This window comes from Elaeis guineensis, chromosome 13, assembly GCF_000442705.2.
Source record: "Elaeis guineensis isolate ETL-2024a chromosome 13, EG11, whole genome shotgun sequence".
NCBI classification, from domain to species: Eukaryota; Viridiplantae; Streptophyta; class Magnoliopsida; order Arecales; family Arecaceae; genus Elaeis; species Elaeis guineensis.
The window spans coordinates 13,553,851-13,572,912 of NC_026005.2; the positions used below are offsets into that span (position 1 = coordinate 13,553,851).

Genomic DNA, 19,062 nt, shown 5'->3' on the forward strand with positions numbered 1-19,062 from the left:
AAGATAAAAAAAATAGATGATATACACTATTTATGGATTGAGATGGTAGGATGAGCAAGTAGTGTTTCATAGAGAAACATGAAATTTAAAGATTTTAATGTTACGTGATCAATAAAGTCAAATATGCTTAGAGGGATGGCTCTCCCATTGGTTAGTGTGGTGGTATCTTGTTCATCCTATTGTGTCATGAGGATATCTTTTGGATAAGAAGTTATGTTAGTATTTTTTTTAGGATTGGCTTCAGAGCAGGATCAAAATAGGAGTGAAACCAAAATGAATATGGACGGATATAAGTATGTCCATATCTATATTTATTTTATCTGATAAATATAAATATGGATACAGATATCATTCAAATGTAAAAATTTGTATACATATTTGTTTTAAATGGATATTGATACAATTCGGATATTAAAATTATAGATTTAATTATAAATATAAATTAAATAATTAAATTTTATGATTATCAAATATATTATTAAATAGATAATAAATTAAATCAATCTTATTTATATGGTTATATATATATATATATATTATAAATTAATAAGTATTATATAAAATTATATAGAATTAAAAATAGATTCAGATATTCGGATATGGATCAGGTGATTGTCTATCTATATCAATATCTATTTTTTTTTAGAGATATAAATATTTGTTAAATTCTCAATGAATGCACGGTGCAAAAATAAATCAGGACATGTATTATCCGTAATACTTTCATCCCTACTTTAGGACATAGTGTATCAGCTCAGCGGTGCATCGGATCAACAAGGACATTCTGCGTATGTCAGCATAGCAAAAAAAAAAAAAAAAAAAAAAAAGGCGCTACGCTTTCTTCTCGTGCCCCACCACCCACCTCCGGCCGCGCGCGACTTCCGCTTCCGGGTCCTCTTCCTAAGCGAGCTCCACACGCGGTGCGGCCCCCTTCCCTCTCTCCGCTTTCTTCTGTACATCAGATATGCCTCCAGAGTTGGTCATTTAGTTGGACTTTATCGCTCAAATCCAATGATCACAATCTTTTTACCTACCGGCTCCCTCGGCCATCAAAATCCAATTTTTCGTCCACCTGCCAATGACTCGAAATCCGACGGTTTCCGTCTCCCGCGGGACAGCATTCTCCAGTTGTATGGTGCACCCCAACGATGGTATTTTCGTAATTTCATCAATATCCAGTGCCATATTTTAAAGCCCTCCCCCTTTCCGGCCAAAACAACCATTATCAGTTATCTCGCTCCCCTTGACGTCCCCCGCTTCTTCTCTCTCTCTCTCTCTCTCTCTCTCTCTCAATTTTCCAAAAGCCCCCTCCAATCTCCATAATTTCCTCAAACGGCCCTCCAGCCTTTCTCTGTCTCTAAAATTATGACGCGTTTGAGCCTCGTCCCGTTCATGGAGTCGTTCCTACGCCTCTCCTTCATCTCCGCCGGCCTCCGCCACCGCACAATCGCCATCGACGCCGAGACGACCCTCCGCTGCTGGATCTCCAACTCCCTCCCCATCCCTTCCGATTCTCCCCGTAACAGCCGTAGCACTAAGCCCCCGCTCGTCCTCATCCACGGATTCGGCCCCACCGCCACGTGGCAGTGGAGCCACCAGGTCCGCCCCCTGTCCCGCCACTTCGACCTCGTCGTCCCCGACCTCCTCTTCTTCGGTGGTTCCACCACCCGCTCCCCCCACCGCTCCGAGGCCTTCCAGGCCGCCGCCCTCGCCCGCCTCCTCGACGCCCTCGGCCTCTCCAAGATCTCCGTCGTCGGCACCAGCTACGGCGGCTTCGTCTCCTACCACCTCGCGCGGGCCCTCGGCGCCGAGCGCGTCGACCGGGTGGTCATTGCCAGCTCCGACATCCTCAAGGCCGCCGGCGACGACCGTGGCCTGGCGGAGCGTGCCGGCGTGGAGAGCGTCCAGGACCTGATGCTCCCCCGTACCGCCGCCAACCTCCGGGCGCTTATCTGCCTCGCCGTCCACCGCCCGCCACGCTTCTTGCCGGAATTCCTGCTCCGCGACGTCGCAGGGGTACGTAGCTCTCCATCTTTTTCCCGTGGTCGTTGCAAGCGGTTGGGAGTGAGCTTGGGTTGTATCTTTCGCGCGAAAGAATGATTCCCTTCTTTCGTCACATCAACCGTTGGATCGCACAATATCCATTATGAGATCTGTGCACGCTGAGATTGGAGTGCAAGGCGAAAGGAATAAAAAGATGGATCATTCTTTCGTGCGAAAGATGCAATCCGAGCCCGTTGGGAGTTGGGTAGTTCTCGTGCACCTGCGGAACAATTTCTGCTGGCTTAAACGTGGCATCAATTTATTTATTGGCACCATGGAAGGAACGATAATATCTCTCGTCCTTACGACCATGTTCACGTTCCCTACGTCCGTAGATGCGGCGGTTAAAGCGTTGCAATCCAACGGTAGATCCACTCTGTAGTAAAGAGACCAAATTAATTTTGCATGCCACTTGGTATGATTTGGCGTCGCCATCTAAAATTAGTTTGCAGGTTCTCGTAGATTACAGCCGCAGTATAAGATAGTGGGTAGATGTGGGTGGGGGTGTTGAACAAAAATGCCTTGTTAGTTCGGAAATGTTTTTTGTAGACGAGCAACAACTTTATGAGTAGTGATGTGACCAGTCACGCTAAACAAATTTAGTACTTGAAAGAGTGATCGATCTAAATTTTTCAAAAAAAAAAAAGAAAAAAAAAAAAAAAAAAGAAGTGTGGTCAACATGAGTAGTGAAGGGCCCAAAGGATAGCAGAAATTTCGATAGTGAGCTTTCTACCTACTAGGGACCTGCCACCCAAATTTTATTAGGATTTCATCAAATTATATGATGTCATTACTACTAATTCCCAATTGTTGAAGGAATAACAGGTTGCAGGTATTCTTCAAATTTTTGTTGCATCATTATTCATTGACATTTCCTACACCACGTCCATTTGGCAAGTTTGTGTGTTATAATGGGAACATAGCTGACCGGTTTTAAATTCTGCATACAGCCACTGAGTAATATAGATTAATACCATCTCTTTGAAATATGTGATCAATTTTATTTACTAGTCTGTTTTGTCAGTCATCAGCTCCATTAATTTAAACAAATGCCTCTATTCCTAGTTGCTGTTCTGAACTTGACAATGAGTAGAAACGTGAAATAATATAATTATATCGAGCTCCATGGTGGTCTTAACTCTTAAACATCAAGGCTGCATTGATTTATTAAGGTAGGTGGGTTCGGTAAGAAATTTGTGCTCGTTGGGAGTATGAATGAGCATGCATGCTTTCATTGATTACATTAGCTGGGATCAAATTAGGAAAAAGAGACATATGTATGAAAGAATTTATTTTCTTGAAAAGAAGAGGAAGCAACAGATGCAGCAACATGTGGTGGAATTGGTGTTGCAGATCAAATCAACTTTAAAGAGACAGCAAATTTCACTGATACTGGAAACAGATGAAGGTCCATAAGTTTACTCTGCCTATCAGGCAATGTGGACCATTTTATATATGTGCTTTGCTTTCATCATGAAGATTGAAGCTAACAGATCTAGATATACATTTGCTCACAAAGAAAGCAACGTACTCAAAGCTCTACTGTATTTTGGAGATGCAGATGAGACCTTCATGCCTTTAACTATTTCCTAGCTAGCACTTGTCTGTGAGAAGTAGATGACTGGATCAAAAGGTAGATTCTTGTTGATGTCATTTGCGATTTACTTTTCTATTTCAAGAGACGGGAGTATTTGATCAAGTTGAACAACTATAAACAACTATGGTTTCACTGATTTTAAATGTATACCTGACAGATGCCTGTGATTTAAAGGGAAGGAATATTTCGACTATTGGGAGTTATTGAAGAGGAACCGCTTGATAGATGCAAAGAGCATGAAGTAACGACTGGGATATATAGACATTTGGTATCATGCCTTCATAGTGGTCATATTAACTAGTGGATGAAAATATAATCAATAGTTAGATTAGTGTAGACACTAGAGTGGGCAAGAGTACATAGAAATGGAGAGGGAGGGGGAGGGAGAGAGAATTGCCTTTTGGTGATAGGTGCATCACAGAGCCTGTTAGTCATGTGATTCCTACTAGATCACAAAATTGGTTCCAAATTTAGCATGAAGGCTCAGTATCAGTTTGACTTTCTTCAATCATTCTGTTTCTGCTTGTTGTTTGTGATGATAAAATTGCTTGCACCTGTAGCCTGTGTAAATTAGTTCTTATCCTTGTCCACAAGCTTGTCATTTCCATGAGAAGTGGCTGATGGAATGGTTGTGCAGAATCTTTTAAATAAGAACCTAGAAGAAAAGAAGGAACTGATGAAAGCAATCACTCTAGGCAACAAAGATGAGTTCCAACTTACTCCTCTCCCTCAGGTGAGAATGATGTGCATGCATAATTGTAGCTGAAGTTGTCAGTAGCCTTCTCCAGCTAAATGATTTCTTTCTACTTCTTCTAGGATGTTCTAATCATATGGGGAGAGCATGATCATATTTTCCCCTTGAATAAGGCTTATGAGATTAAAAAGTAAGTGACCACTCCCCTTTGTTTTCCATCTTTATCATTCAAGCTAAGCTTACTGAATTATTAACTTGAATCAAATGAATGGGTGCAGGCGTCTTGGAGAGAAGGCGAGATTAGAAATTATGAAGGATACAGCTCATATGCCGCAGGTGGAGGACCCAGACCAATTCAATGAGATCCTCCTGAACTTCTTATTAGGTATTCCTAGGTCTGCAGTGTGAATTTTGACCTATGATGCTTGAGAGCCCCCCGGGCTCCAATTTATGGGCACTACAATATTATTTGGACTTGGATCAAAAGTCCAGCCTTTGTGTAACAAGGTGTTTAAGTTACTATGTTCCCTACTATTTTATGGTTAAGCAAGTTTTGTAGAGTAAAGAAGCAACAAACAAGGGAAAGGAATGGCTTATATGATTTTAGGATCCGAGATGTACCATGCATGCGAGAGGTAGCATGCTTGGCTTCACTCCTCCAACTTGATTATAGAGTTCTATTATTCTAGATTTCTTTTAGGACTCGAAAAGATTATAGATTTTTTTTATTCTTTATGATATTTGATGATTATTATTTTGACTTGGAAAGTTCAGTAGTTCTTTTTGTTTACCCCTCCTTCCTTATGATAACAATTGAACTGAAGTGGGGCTTGCCCTAATTGTGACACCCTTTTGCTAAGAAAAAAAAATGTTTAAGATTTGATTCTCATATAAATTCACTAAAAGAATCTGGATCCGAATAATTACAGTACCAGGAGGTTTCTCTCTTTTTCTTGCCAAAAAAATAAATAAATAAAAATAAAGTAAGTTGCATTTCTCTCATTCATTTTTTTTTAAAAAAAAATTTATGGAAATGGGATGGGGGACAAATCCGTGTGAGAGCATGACTCAAACCTTGGTTACTAAAACGGCTTTGGACAATTAGTTGGAGCATGATTTCCGTCACAACCAAAGACGACAACAAAAACAGGACTTGGAGATCGTTCTGTGAATGTCAGATGGATCGTTTTAGGGGCATAGAGTGCTGGAACCTGCTGTATGTCTCCAAAGAGACAACGTGGGACAATTTTGGACATCTCCATCAGAAAATAGAAAAAAAAAAGGAACTATTTGTGACATCAGATTGTCCGGAGCCAATGTGCTATTTTTAATGTTGCAATGAGCAAAAATGTAGACAAATGTTCTTTGTTTGGAAAACAGTATTCTTTCCTTTTAAGATGATTCTAACTTTCTGGCCATGTATCATAAGCACCTAGCAAATGAGGTAGTCTTCTGATTTTTCACATATTTTATTTTTGGATACGTACAAGTGTATTATCTGTAGATTGGTATGAATCAAATCCAGTTTTACACACACACACACACAAAAAATAAAAAATAAAAAACAAAATAAAAAAGAAGAAGACCTTTCGTATCAAAAGTTTGGTTGGATCAGTAATCTTACCTTCCATCAAAAGAAAAGAAAAGAACAATTTGGAGGTGATTACTTTGTGAGCTCAATATTTCATGCATCATATATATCCTTCTCTGCCTATCCAGAGATTGACAATTACCTTTATGCATAAACTAGCTATTAATAGTTGTTGTAATTATCTATGGTTGAATAATCTTTCTAATCAAATTACCATGCTTACATTAATATTAGACTTTCTTAAGCATCCTTTCAAAAATTCATAAGAAAAATTATCCATTTAATCATGAGTTATGACGCGATATCTGCAATACTCCAACTCTTGATTTCTAACCTGCTCTGTGAGATCAATAAAATGTATTAGAGATTATGCAATTTGAGACACCAACCATGCATTCCCCTGCAGAGAATATCCTAAGAGTGACAGTCCTCCAAGCGCTTCAAGCTGTTCTATTACCGTTTTGTGGATGCAGTGTACTTGATGTTCCCGAGGGTGAACAAAAACTCATGCGAGACTGCTCATTACTCGTTACTTGCGTTCAGAAGGGTTCCCTCCATGCATCAAGTCCCAATGAGCATCTCCATCGGCCCTTGTTAAAAAAAAAAAATTTCACATCCTTAACTTGGAAATGAATACATTTCACATTTTTCTAATGCGATCTGTATACAAATTGAAATTCCATGCATTATTGTTATAAATACCTCAACTAAAACATTATTTCGATTTTATACCAAAAAAAAAAAAAACATTATTTCAATAACATGCATTGTGGAAATCTTGACCAACCTTTATTTGTTCCATATAATGATCACCGTAATATAAAAATAGCTAAATAATGACTATGGGTTAGATAATTTGTTAACGCATGTTAATCAAGTGGAGGGACTAAATGTTCTGGCCTAAGGTTTTTAATATGGCTTGGATATGGTAAAGAACATGGAGAGATCAGGGTTGCAACCAGGACAAATTATGTTGGATTGATGGCTAACTCTAACATAGCCCAGCCTTTGCATTAACTCAATCTGGCCGAGCCATGGGTTGGGATTTCTTGCACCCAATCTCATCCTAAGCAAAACTAAAATCAGATTAGATCAATATCATGTTTAAATAGGTTGGATAAGATCAATTAGTTTGGTTGGATGTATAAGTTATATATGAGTGGAGAAAAGCTTTAAACAAATTTATTAGTTAAATAACATATTTGTTGGAGTTTTTGTTTGGGTACACCCATGCAAATTTTTAATTCAATAGAATTAATGATATAGTTATATGTTTTATATCAAAATAATAAAAAATTTATCAGTCTACCAGATTGGATTGGATCAAACCAATACAAGACTTATTTAGCATTGGGTTAATCTTAATTCTAGTCCAATCCCAACTTGAGATCAAATTGAGAGTAAGATGCTTAGAGCCAAAATTTAATTGCAATCCATAAAATCAGCTTGACCTGTCCAGCGAGTTATTTGAGTTTGTTGAGTCTAGTTTGAGTCCAGCCCAAATTGCACCTGAAATTAAGAGTAACCTTGGCCCTTTATTTTGGGTCTTATTTTTATAATTTTATTTTTTACTTCTTTTTTATCACGCTTTGTTTATCAGGAGTAAGAATATCACTCTTTTTTTAGTATCTTTCGGTCCCACTAATACAACAAAAGAGAAAAAAATATTAAAAGAATTAAATAAAATTTAGTATTTTTCTATATTATTAATAATACGATAGAAGAAAACAATATTAAAAATAAGATAAAATTAACATTATGGAAATCATGATTTATGAATGGAATTTGGGTTGAGGACACGTGTTTGGTCGCTTCTCTCTCTCTCTCACAGTTTATTTTTCTTTTTAATTTCATTATTCTTTGTGACTCGCCTTTTGCTTGTGTCCTCGAGACAACTGAACTCTTGTCAGCCTTTAGATTCGCCACGTTGGAGTTTGGAAGGCCGAGATTACGTATAGGGTTGAGAAAAGGACAGTCAAAGAGAACGACCGCTGACGACTGGTGAGGGTTTCCGATTGGAATCTTGAGGCAACGGCGCTCGGGCGACGAGAGTTACGAACTTACGATCTTCCCCCATCCGGCCGGCCACCGATCCCCGCCGAGGAGATTTTGCTCAACGAATTCTGTGAAACACTTGAGAAATTCGAGGGATCTCGTGTTTTCTATACCCCATTTCCCACATTTATGCCATCCAGTTATTGTGAGTTTTTTTTTTTTTTTTTCCGAAATCTCTTTCTTTCGTTATAGTAGAAGATTTTCTGCTGGTGGATTTGAATCAATATTTACGGTTTCCTTTTCGTTGTATTAAGTTCTAATTCATATAGTGGCTGGCTGAATTATTTCGCAGAAAAGCAAAGAATTCGAACAATTTCAAGTTGTTTGAATCAAGTAAAGATTTTGATTACAAAATTATTCCTTTTCTTGATACAGATAACAGTAGCATTCTTAGTTTGCTGGTTTGACATTTTAATCTGTAATGCACTAAAAATATTAATGTGTATTTTGCTGATCTACGGGAGTATCTCCTAATAAATTTTGAATCATTTAAGCAGCCCCTGTCGCTGACATCCAAATACCCGTCTTATTGTCGTTTTTCAGTTATTCATTTGTAAGTTGGAGAATCTAGTTCTAATAAATTATACTGTTTCTTGACTGCTCTCTGAAAATGGAAGCTTACATCCCTTAAATTCCAATGGTGCATTTCAAAACACGTATCTAGAGCATGTTTTGTAGAAACTGGAATACCACAAAGAGCAGTAATTTTGGCAATGAACTTTTAAATGAACTTGGCAAAATTCTGATGATCACTATCTAGTTCTCAGAGGTAAAAAATAATCCTCAATTGGCTTCATACACTTTCCAGATTGCTATCCCATTTTTGATACAATCTCTAAGCTGACCATTCATACAGAGTCTGCTTGAAATAAGAAAAAAGGAAAAAGAAAAGCTCTTCAAAGTTGGCGAGGAGCACGTGAAGGCTAAGTGGGACATGTGGATTTGACTTGCTTGTGTTCAGGGGGCAAAGCTGTGCAAAAACCCAATACGACTCTTCAAGATCATCTCCATCCGTTGCTTCCTTTGATTCGAGGGGCATATTGTCATTACAGGACTGGCTTACATGCCTCTTTCATCTCCTATATCAAAACATAGCATCACTCTAGGATTTTATTTTAATAAGATAACTTAAAAATGACAAGTTTTTCCCATGCTTGTTTTTCCACAGCATAATTACATGTGCATATTGTAACAGTAGGGGATGGAGGAGAAATATAAAAGGGCTCCTAAGGAACATTTGAAACTTAAACGTCCATCAAGGAGAGCTCGGAAGTGGATGAGGATCAATATGGTACTCTCTATAATAGAATGAGATGCTGCGTGCAAAGTGATGGAGCCATAATAAACCTATATGCTTTGAGTTCATCTTAAGGGATGTACTATACATTTTGAGCAAAGAGCTAGAGCTTTATCTCTAGAAGCCAGTCGTGAAAAAAATGAGGTGAACTAAAAAGATAAAAGCTAGAAATAGGAACTACTGAAAACCTTCTTGCATGTTCTTTGCAATTAGTTATTGCAAAATGGTCCCCCCTAAGTCGTCATTATCAACTTGTTGTTATCTACCTCTATGTTGCTCTCTCTGTGTTAGCTCTAACATATTTTTGGTTCATCCAGACATGTTGTAGCTTGCAGATGGTTAGCATCGACTCATCCAGATTCTTCTAGAGATGGAGTTATCCTCTATGCAAAGTTCACCACGGAAACCAGACAAAATGCATATTGTATGATATTCATGCTTGCCATTGTTCTTCACAGCATGGGTTCTTTCTGCAGCAGACAAAAACCTTACAATGAGGCAGATGCTGAAGAAAATGAACAAGTAACCTTCTTCACTGTTTAAAACATTGAGCATCAGCATTTGATGGTTTCATTGGCATATTTGACCCTTTAAAGTGCTGCCTTTCTTATGTTTTACATTGCCTAAAGATTTTTATGCCCATAGCCTCTCAGTTTGTTTGGCCCTTTTGTCTTATTTGAGCATTTTCAGGCTGAAGAAATTGAGAGGCGAATTGCTCGAGAAACAAAGGCTGAGCAACATATCCATAAACTTCTACTTCTTGGTATGGTTGAATATTTATCATTTATATAAATATCATGAATATTTAGGATATTACAGAGATGCCTTCAATCAAGATAGATGGTATTGAGAATTCAAATTAGAAGCAGGAATGTGTATTTCTTATTTGTGCTTGTGGCCTATGCTTTCCTAGATCAGTTTATTGGAAATAATGACTAGATAATAACAAACTTGCAATTTCATGCACTCATTGCCGATAAACCTAGATGTTGTATACTCTCAATGATCTGAAACTGTTTTTCTTGCTAATTCTTCCTAGTTTCACACTAATAAAAGAATGCATATTCTTGGTATTGATGAAAATGGCTGGGAAAGAAAAATTAACTGATGATGCAGAAAATTAGTACAGATTCCATGAAGGTTAATTGATAGACTTTTGTACTTTCTGAAAGAAAGAATTATGAAAATGCCTGAAGAGAGCCAGAAGATCTTGGCACACCCATGCCTCTTCCTGAAACAAGATTGAAGATAAGCAGCATGTATGTATGTGTATACATACTCACATGCATAATACATGTGTGTGTGTATGTATGCATGTGTCTGCATTGTAAAAATGGCATTCTTTCCCACTTTTCTTTCTTTCTCCTTTTTCGGGCTGTGATGAGGAAAGAGCTCTAGTTAGTAGTGATGGGTCTGAATCAGGGCTTGTTGGCTATTGGAAAAGTTAGCATCAGTGTAAGCACCAAGATTCGAATGCGGTGGTGTCGTGGCCTTATGGATCCATATCTGGATGCAGTGGCATATGGTTGTGCTGGTGCTGAATTGTATAGCAGAGAGTGGAGCAAGGAACTGAAAAGAGATACTTTTGTTATGTAGCCATTAGAGATTACCAGCAACTCCAAGAGAGTTACATGAAGTTGGGCCTTATATATTAAAGGAGCATGGCTGTTGCAAATTCTGCAACTTGGTGTATTGGAACATTTACATGTGGTATTTAATCCCGATAATAATTAAGAGATGATGGAGGATTAAGCTGGGTAGGAGGATGAGTGATGCTGAAGTGCAATTGATCTCTGCATGACATGCTAAATAGTTTGATAACGAATCACTCTTTGGGTGTGCCTATCCTTAATGACATATCTTTGCAGTGATGGAGTCAAGATTTTGGAGCTAATAAATAGTTTGTCAAGAGTTGCCATCTCAATGATTTTGTTGGCTTGAGAGTAAATATCCATGGATGGTCATGGCAACTAGAGTTTGGGAAGTGTTGGTGCAAGGAAATTGAAGGAAGGTTTTTGTGGTTAAGGAAAATTGTGATTGGGAGCTGCACAGGTTCGTGCAAGTTGGTCTTGCTGGTTTCAGACTATGATGAATGAAGATTTTATGTTTTGTTTTTCCTAGTATTGAGAGACAAGGAAGATAGCTTGTGTGCCTTCTTGCTTTCTGCAATGCCCATTCCTTGATTTTTTGTAGATTCAAGTTTGTTTGAAGACTTGTCCTACATGACCTATACCATCTTCGTTGCATGTGGGCAAATTAGTTGGCTTTTCCTTGTTCTGTGATCAGCTAGTGCAACTTCTGTTCCTCTAATTCCTCTCATTCTTAAACTTTTCCTCTCTAACATCGCTATAAATTCTCTAGTGTATATTCACTACAATAATTTTACATTGTTAATATAGAAATGTTCTTCTGACTTTGCAACTTATTACCTACAGGCATGAACATGCAGAAAACCTTTTTATGCTTATAGTCATAACTGTTCTATTTTTAAAATATAAAGATATAAATGTGATAGTCTAATAGATAACAAGTGACGTGCTGAGTGGTACTGTCTCCAACTAGCTAAGTCTTACCATAAACTTTTTAAAAAATTCATTTTAATGTGTTCTGAGCCTGAGCATAATAGCCAGTTATGCTATTTCGTGGCCTTCATCTTTGACAAAAGAAAGCACCACCCATTTACCAAATTATGATAAATGCTAAATAACAGGAATAATCTGAAACTGATATATAAGTTCTAGATTCATGTTTTTATATTTCGCTCTTCTTGTTTCGATCCCACTATCTGTATTCATTTGTAACTTGTATTTTTGCACACATGTAAGGTGATCCTTTCATTATCTTATTATGTTGATGATTTTTTTCTTTTTTGATTCGTAGGTGCAGGAGAATCAGGAAAATCTACAATTTTTAAGCAGGTCAGATAATTGATTCCATGACATTATTTCTGAACAAAATTAATTTTGACATGTCTCGTGGTTAAATTTTCTTCAGATAGAACTATTTGTTCAAACTAACATCATTAAATATAATGACTGGATTTTTTTTTCTGCATTTAATTCTGGCATTTTTTTTTTCAGATAAAACTACTCTTTCAAACTGGCTTTGATGAGGCAGAACTTAGAAGTTATACATCAGTGATCCACGCTAATGTGTATCAGACAATTAAAGTACGCAATACTGAAAAGGGTGTGTTTGTTTGTTTCACTTATTCAAGTAAAGTGTCAAGAGCTTGGAAGAGTTGAAAATTCTTTCAGTGTGATCGCTCATATTCTCTGCTTTCCTGAGGCTAAATTACTTGGACATAAACAGATATTATTTGATGGAGCAAAAGAATTGACACAAAATGAATCAGACTCATCGAAGTATGTTGTATCCTGTGAAAATAAGGTCTGTTTATGCCTTTCCTTGTTTTAAACTGTCTCTTGATTCTTCATGCATATCATACTTGCATGCATGACATGCCCACAAACAAGAGACTAGGAGTTGAGCTATTATCTACATTTGTCTACTTGTAATTTTGTCTTGAGGACTAAAGCCTAAGAGCATTGTTCATTAACGGGAATTTCTTGCTTACACCATAACTTAGACCAGGAACTTGATCATGAGCCCTTAATGTGAGAACAATATGTAATCCACATACTTTTTTCGGACTGTAGTGCAGTCAAGCCCAATATTGTATCATTGTTGTTTGGACACCTAGCTAACATCATGCTGACCAGAACTTGCCTAAATTGCCTTATGCTTTATATTTCATCATATTCGCACTAATCTTATAATTGCGATGTATATGAACTCCCAGAACTCTAGGAGTTTGAGATACGTCTAGTGTTTCATGAGTTTTTAATCCATAAATACTCTGAAATTGATTTTTGATAACTGGCAAACACTTGCTGCATTGCTGAAAGCATGTTCATGCCTTGATTTTCTTACTCCTCTAGAATGTTTTTTTTTTGCAATGCTATAGTCTTTAAGTGAAAGACACTTCTTTGTAAGAGAGGTCAGGTGTTTAGCATCATGATTGTCATCTACTTGCATAGATTTTCTTTTTGTTTTATTTTTTGTGAGGTTTGGTCTAAGTCTAGAAAACACTGTGATCTCTTTGACATCAGGATGTTGGAGAAAAACTATCTGATATTGGAAGCAGGTTGGATTATCCATATCTTACCAAAGAGATTGCAAACGAGATAAAAACTTTATGGAATGATGCTGCTATTCAGGTAAATTCTCGCCCATGCAATTATCATGCAATGGTGAAATTTTCATAATTCTATTTGTAGATGGGTCATAATGCTCATCTAATCATTCTTGATTGTTGATCTTGTATATTTGCAGGAAGCTTATTCTCGTGGAAATATACTGCAAGTTCCTGATTGTGCTCAATATTTCATGGAGAATTTGGAGCGATTATCCGAGACAGATTATGTTCCAACAAAGGTTTAGTATATGCAAAAATTACTCTGCCCTTATGTCTCAGTTCAATATTGTTAAAATTGATACTGCAATTCTTTTCTAGTTTTGTTCAGAGCATTTTGATTATGCTTCTGCATGCCTCTGCTTTTTCATGTTATCAGAAATCATGTTGTAGAAGTGGAATTCACTGATCCGTTCAGAAACCTTTCATTTAGTCATAATTGATGTAAAGGGTGGTCTATATTTCCCAACTGTGTTTCATATTAATTTAATGAGCTCATGTTTTAAATCCAGTTTGAGCTAGGTTGATAAGTTGTAACAGATGAAGGGATATCTTATTGTTGCCATTTCTGGGATTATTCGATTCCAAAATATACAGTGGAAGAATTTAGGGTTCACAAAGGGAATTAGAATGGAAGGCAGATTGAGAATTGTGAGGAGAAGGTTGGACAGGAGGCTAAATATACATTGCAATGTTAATTCGAACCAGTAGATAAGCTGGATAAAGAGAAAAAATAAACCTAGAGTCATGGGCAGAAAGGGGTTATTGCTTATAGTATGGGACCTGAAGTTCCATAGGTTGGGTACATAATCTTAAGAATATAGGCCGGAAAGGAAAATGTTAATTAATTGTTCTTTGGTTTGTGACAAGTTTTGGAGATTATTAGGTGATATTGGATTAGAGGTAGATTGTTTGGGTGATATTAGCATTGTTAAAGGAGTTTAAACAGCTTTTGGATTTTTGTTACCAAAAAAAAAAGTTTTGGATTTTCTGTTATAATTTGACAAACAAAAAGCAAATGAGCTCTTAAGGGCCTTCGTGAACATAAAATTTGGTTATTTACGTTCTTGCATTCTTGGATTAGGCTCAAATAGGTTAGAGTAAATGGTTAGATATTCATCTCCGTAAATTTTAGCCTCCTTGTGGTCAGGGTAATTCATACTTTACATGAAATTCTGATACAGAGGGGCAAAATTGTTATTTATCTTGATATCCTTTGGAGCCTTTTGTTATAATTTTCTATTTAATTTGTTTCTCTGCTATTCATCTATAATTCAATTTGGAATCACTTTTATGAATGGCAAGTGGACGGTGGTTGCCTATTGGCTGTACTTTTGTAAGAATGTTTTTAAGTCTATCTCCTCTTCAAGAGTTGCACCAATCATCTTTCAGCAATATAGTGATGCAAGATAGTTGATCTTTCCTTGGACTTTTCTCATTATGCTTCTTTCACACCCTGGATGTTGCAGGAGGATGTTCTTTATGCCAGAGTGCGAACAACAGGAGTTGTAGAGATCCAATTCAGGTGGTCTTTTTGCTTACCGTATCATTTCAACAAATAATTTTCTGCTTCTTCATATCATCTCATTTATGTATCGATGAAATAGTGATCTAAAGTTTTCCTTGAGGCTTAGCTTGATAATTTCTGTGAGTGGTTTTCTATTATTTAAATAGAATTCTGAAACTGAATTTTGAGTATGATAACCTTGTGATCTGTTGACCCATTGTTTTGAACATTTCTACCTATCAACATTTACCTTCTATAATATGTATTATGTATTCTATGATTCCATTAGTTTTATGTAAGGTGAAGATGTGCATGGTTCATGTTGTACTCATCTCTGATTTTCTGGTTAATGCACTTACTCCTTACCGTATTTTTTTTTTTTTTTTAAGTTATCACCCTCAAAAACCTATTTATTTTGTTAATACTTGTCCCAAAGAGTAAAATATTATGGGTGTTTGACACAAGTTCTCAAATTATTTTGACCTGTCCATGTTTATTAAATGGAGTTGTCTTTCTGCAGCCCCGTAGGAGAGAGTAGAAAAAGTGGTGAAGTTTATAGGCTGTATGATGTTGGAGGCCAGAGAAATGAGAGGAGAAAATGGATCCATCTGTTTGAAGGTGTTAGAGCTGTAATTTTCTGTGCTGCAATTAGCGAGTAAGTCTTCAATATCCTATATTATATGAATCCTGCAAAGCTTTTCTTTTAAATTTTAAAGTTTTCATGATATGAAAATTCGTGAGTTCTTTGATATTGTAAAACCTCCACTTTGCATTTGACAACTTTAAGGGTATCACTTAAACGTTAACATTGAATACCCATATTATGTCAGAGTTATAAGTGCAGTCAAAGTGCCTCTAGTCACGTGCTTATGGGGTCTCCAATGTTTTTTTTCGGAAGCCTGTCTTCTGATTAAATATGTCTTCTTTTTTTGGCTGCTGCTATTTGCTTTTTTAAGGCATACATTTTGACTGTTCTCTGTCCTAAGTAACTGCTGTATGCTTATGTTAATCCATGAGTTGGAATGGCAGTTTACCTGTGGCACACTCAGATGTTAATATAGTAATAAATATGTACTTGGGGGCCACTGGATTGGGCAATGCATTTATTCCATGCATGAATGTTTTGACAACCAAGGTTCCTTTTTATTGAGAGTGGCTTTTACAGGTATGATCAGATGCTTTTTGAGGATGAGACGAAGAATCGGATGATGGAGACGAAGGAACTCTTTGACTGGGTCCTGAAGCAAGCATGCTTTGAGGTCTTTCTGTAGCTTCCTTCGAACTTTCTAGTCTTTATTTTAGAATTCGGTCTCTTGTGTGCCCTTTCTAATGTCCATAAATTGCCTTGAGCAGAAAACATCGTTCATGTTATTCCTTAACAAGTTTGATATATTTGAGCAGAAAGTTCAAAAAGTAAGAGTTCTACTGCTGATCATCTGTCAAATATATGCATTTATGCAAAGACACTGATATTTTGTTTTCCACAGGTCCCCTTGAACGTTTGTGAGTGGTTTAAGGATTATCAGCCCATGGCATCAGGAAAGCAAGAAGTGGAACATGCATACGAGTAAGTAGTTTGGCGTTTTAGAAATGCAATGGCTGATCATCCAAATCCATTTTAGGATGCCTATGACATTTTACTAGAAGAATTCATATCATAGGAATAAAGAGATACCACTGCATATCTGTGTGTAAAGAAAATGAGCTTTCCAGATGAATTATGTGCTTTATAGGGATTCTTTGTGTTATCATTTTTATTTTCTTTAACTATTCTATAGAACCTCTACTGTTAAATGAGGTTTCAACATGGTTTGTTGGTTCCATCATTTGTTTGAATCATTTGATAAAGGGGAACCATACTTATCAAATGCAGCTGTACTCATTTCCCAAGTTGTATTCCAAGTCTCTGTCGGTTATACGAGGACAGCAGAGTCAAAGGTAACATGCCATTTTGTAAATAACTGGACTAAATTACTTAATGAAATCATAATGTTTAGTTCTGTAGAATGCAGCAACATACTTCAATAATTTCTTTGACTTGATATTTTTGGTCATAATGGACTTCCTTACCTCCTTGATCATCAGTCAGTACTGCATCATCTCAAATAACAATGTATGTGTTGGAATAGAGAAATTGGACAAAGTCATTTCTAAATAGGACTAGAGCTGATGAGTGGAATAGAAAGAGAGGTGCTTCTGCCATGCGAATCATGACTTGATGACTTTCAAGAAAAAAGGTAGATTGCTAATGAAGTTTTGTGTTATGTGCTTCAGAATGTTGGCAACTGAAATATACTGACATAAATATGACAAATGTGGGAGAGTTACAAATGTTGAAATGTAGGTGTGGCGGATTTAGGAAGAGCAAGGTGAGAAGCTGGTGAGAGGAATGAGGCACAGGGTTTGCCTAGCCCCCTCAATTGCGGAGAAAATGACTAACCTTTTGAGATTGTATTGGCAGAATCTTCTTGTACCTTGTGACTAGGGTAATACACCCACTTTGGAATCTTTCTGGAATCTTGAACCTGCACCTGCTTCTTAAATACTTCTTTCTTCAAGTGTTTCTAGAATATCCATTTTCCAGCAACCTTTATCTGATCAGGCAACTGAGATATGGACGTTAGAGACTTAGTAATAGGAGATACCAGAACATGTGTAGATGTTAAGAAGTGGATAACCCTTGGTAAGAGTAAATAGAAAGGGTTCTTCAAGGCAAATCCTATCGGCAATCATAAAGCTTGATCTATGCTTGTAGCTGGTGCACTGTTGGAACTGCGTATTTCCTTCAATTCACATATGTTCTATAAGAAATAAAATGTAAACTTTGTATTTATTTACACATGCACGTGTCAAACTTAATTTATGGCCTTTTCTTTCTCTCATCTTTACTTTCAATTTCACATATTTTGTCTCAATATCTAAGCTTCTGGCAGGTTTGTGAAGAAGAAATTTGAGGAACTTTACTTTCAAAGTACCAAACCAGAACGTGTGGACCGTGTCTTCAAGATCTACAGGACAACCGCCTTGGATCAGAAACTTGTAAAGAAAACTTTCAAGCTGGTTGATGAGACCTTGAGGAGGAGGAACCTCATTGAGGCCGGCTTATTGTGAGCACTCCTTTCCGAACATTTAGTGTGCTGATCGAGAATTTTGCTACCTATTTGTATTTCTTTTTGCCCTAAATGAAATCCTTCGTATATCCTCCACCGGTAAAGAAAATTGAAGCCTTTGCATCTGTTTGTTGCCATTAGATTTGTTGTTCAATTTACCCGAAGATCCTTCATTTGGCTATAGTTGAATGTACATCATTTTTCCCCCGCTTTTATTTTCCTGATGTCTGGGTTCTTAGACATGAATTTGTACTTGAACAGAGACTGGATCACTTTATCATTCTCTGATTATATTTTCTCAATATACATATGTTCTCAAATTGTCCAAAGAATTGTGTGATGAGACAACTTCCGTGTGTATAGAGGTGAACCAACTTTCCTAGACCCTACTTGCTGATTTTAATTTTGTAGAGTCATCAGAATATATCCCACTTTCATCCAATGCAGCGGCCGCAAATCTGTCAGTGTGTTGCATGAAATGGAAGACCTCGCATCTGCCACACCAGACCATCGAATATTTGGACGAGCAATAAATTTTACTCTTGCCCATTTCGTCCAGAAAAATGGGATTTTTATCCATAGGATTTCCAAATCCTTTGGGCCAATACTATTTTTTATTTTTTTTTGGTAAGTCAGAATATATTAAAGAAAAGCAGGGGAGCATATAATGTTTACAACCCACAAAAATGGGCCAACCACAACAGAGACAACCCAAAAAAGTGGCCCAACCAGAAACAGACAAAGCCCAATATGATACAAGAAATAGACACCCAAAAATTAAAGAATATAACATGCTGGTTTGTACAGAGAAAGGATCAGTTGCTTGAAGATCCAAGGTTACTTCCAACAGACAGGTGAGCAAAAGGTATAAGCATGAAGAATGATTAAAGAGATACGTGGACAGTATAATATATGGAGGAAGAAAGCAGCATGCTCCTAAATAATATTAGCAGAGAGATTTTGCTGGAGACTA

At 37.1% G+C, this 19,062-nt stretch overlaps 2 protein-coding genes across 3 annotated transcripts in view; both read left to right on the plus strand.

Moving 5' to 3' along the window:
• LOC105056425 (guanine nucleotide-binding protein alpha-1 subunit) overlaps positions 1–18,214 on the plus strand; it is a 40,131-nt gene extending 21,917 nt beyond the window's left edge. The window contains exons 1-14 of one of the 2 annotated variants that reach the window (XM_010938614.4): positions 7,900–8,125; positions 9,595–9,799; positions 9,968–10,040; positions 12,158–12,195; positions 12,358–12,447; positions 12,590–12,667; positions 13,390–13,497; positions 13,613–13,714; positions 14,942–14,997; positions 15,500–15,634; positions 16,145–16,238; positions 16,333–16,392; positions 16,467–16,546; positions 17,913–18,214. In XM_010938614.4, coding sequence (XP_010936916.1) covers positions 9,704–9,799; positions 9,968–10,040; positions 12,158–12,195; positions 12,358–12,447; positions 12,590–12,667; positions 13,390–13,497; positions 13,613–13,714; positions 14,942–14,997; positions 15,500–15,634; positions 16,145–16,238; positions 16,333–16,392; positions 16,467–16,546; positions 17,913–18,090 — 1,188 coding nt within the window. In that variant the 5' untranslated portion in view covers positions 7,900–8,125; positions 9,595–9,703 and the 3' untranslated portion in view covers positions 18,091–18,214. Of the gene's footprint in view, positions 1–7,899; positions 8,126–9,594; positions 9,800–9,967; positions 10,041–12,157; positions 12,196–12,357; positions 12,448–12,589; positions 12,668–13,389; positions 13,498–13,612; positions 13,715–14,941; positions 14,998–15,499; positions 15,635–16,144; positions 16,239–16,332; positions 16,393–16,466; positions 16,547–17,912 lie in introns of those variants that run through there. The other variant, XM_029267950.2, reaches the window with a different exon arrangement.
• LOC105056424 (uncharacterized) lies at positions 942–5,088 on the plus strand. Its single transcript, XM_010938611.4, has 4 exons — positions 942–2,016; positions 4,278–4,373; positions 4,457–4,524; positions 4,613–5,088. Exons 1-4 carry the CDS (start codon positions 1,366–1,368, stop codon positions 4,740–4,742), a joined length of 945 nt encoding a protein of 314 aa, XP_010936913.1. The 5' UTR covers positions 942–1,365; the 3' UTR covers positions 4,743–5,088.
• Positions 18,215–19,062: the final 848 nt, after the last annotated feature.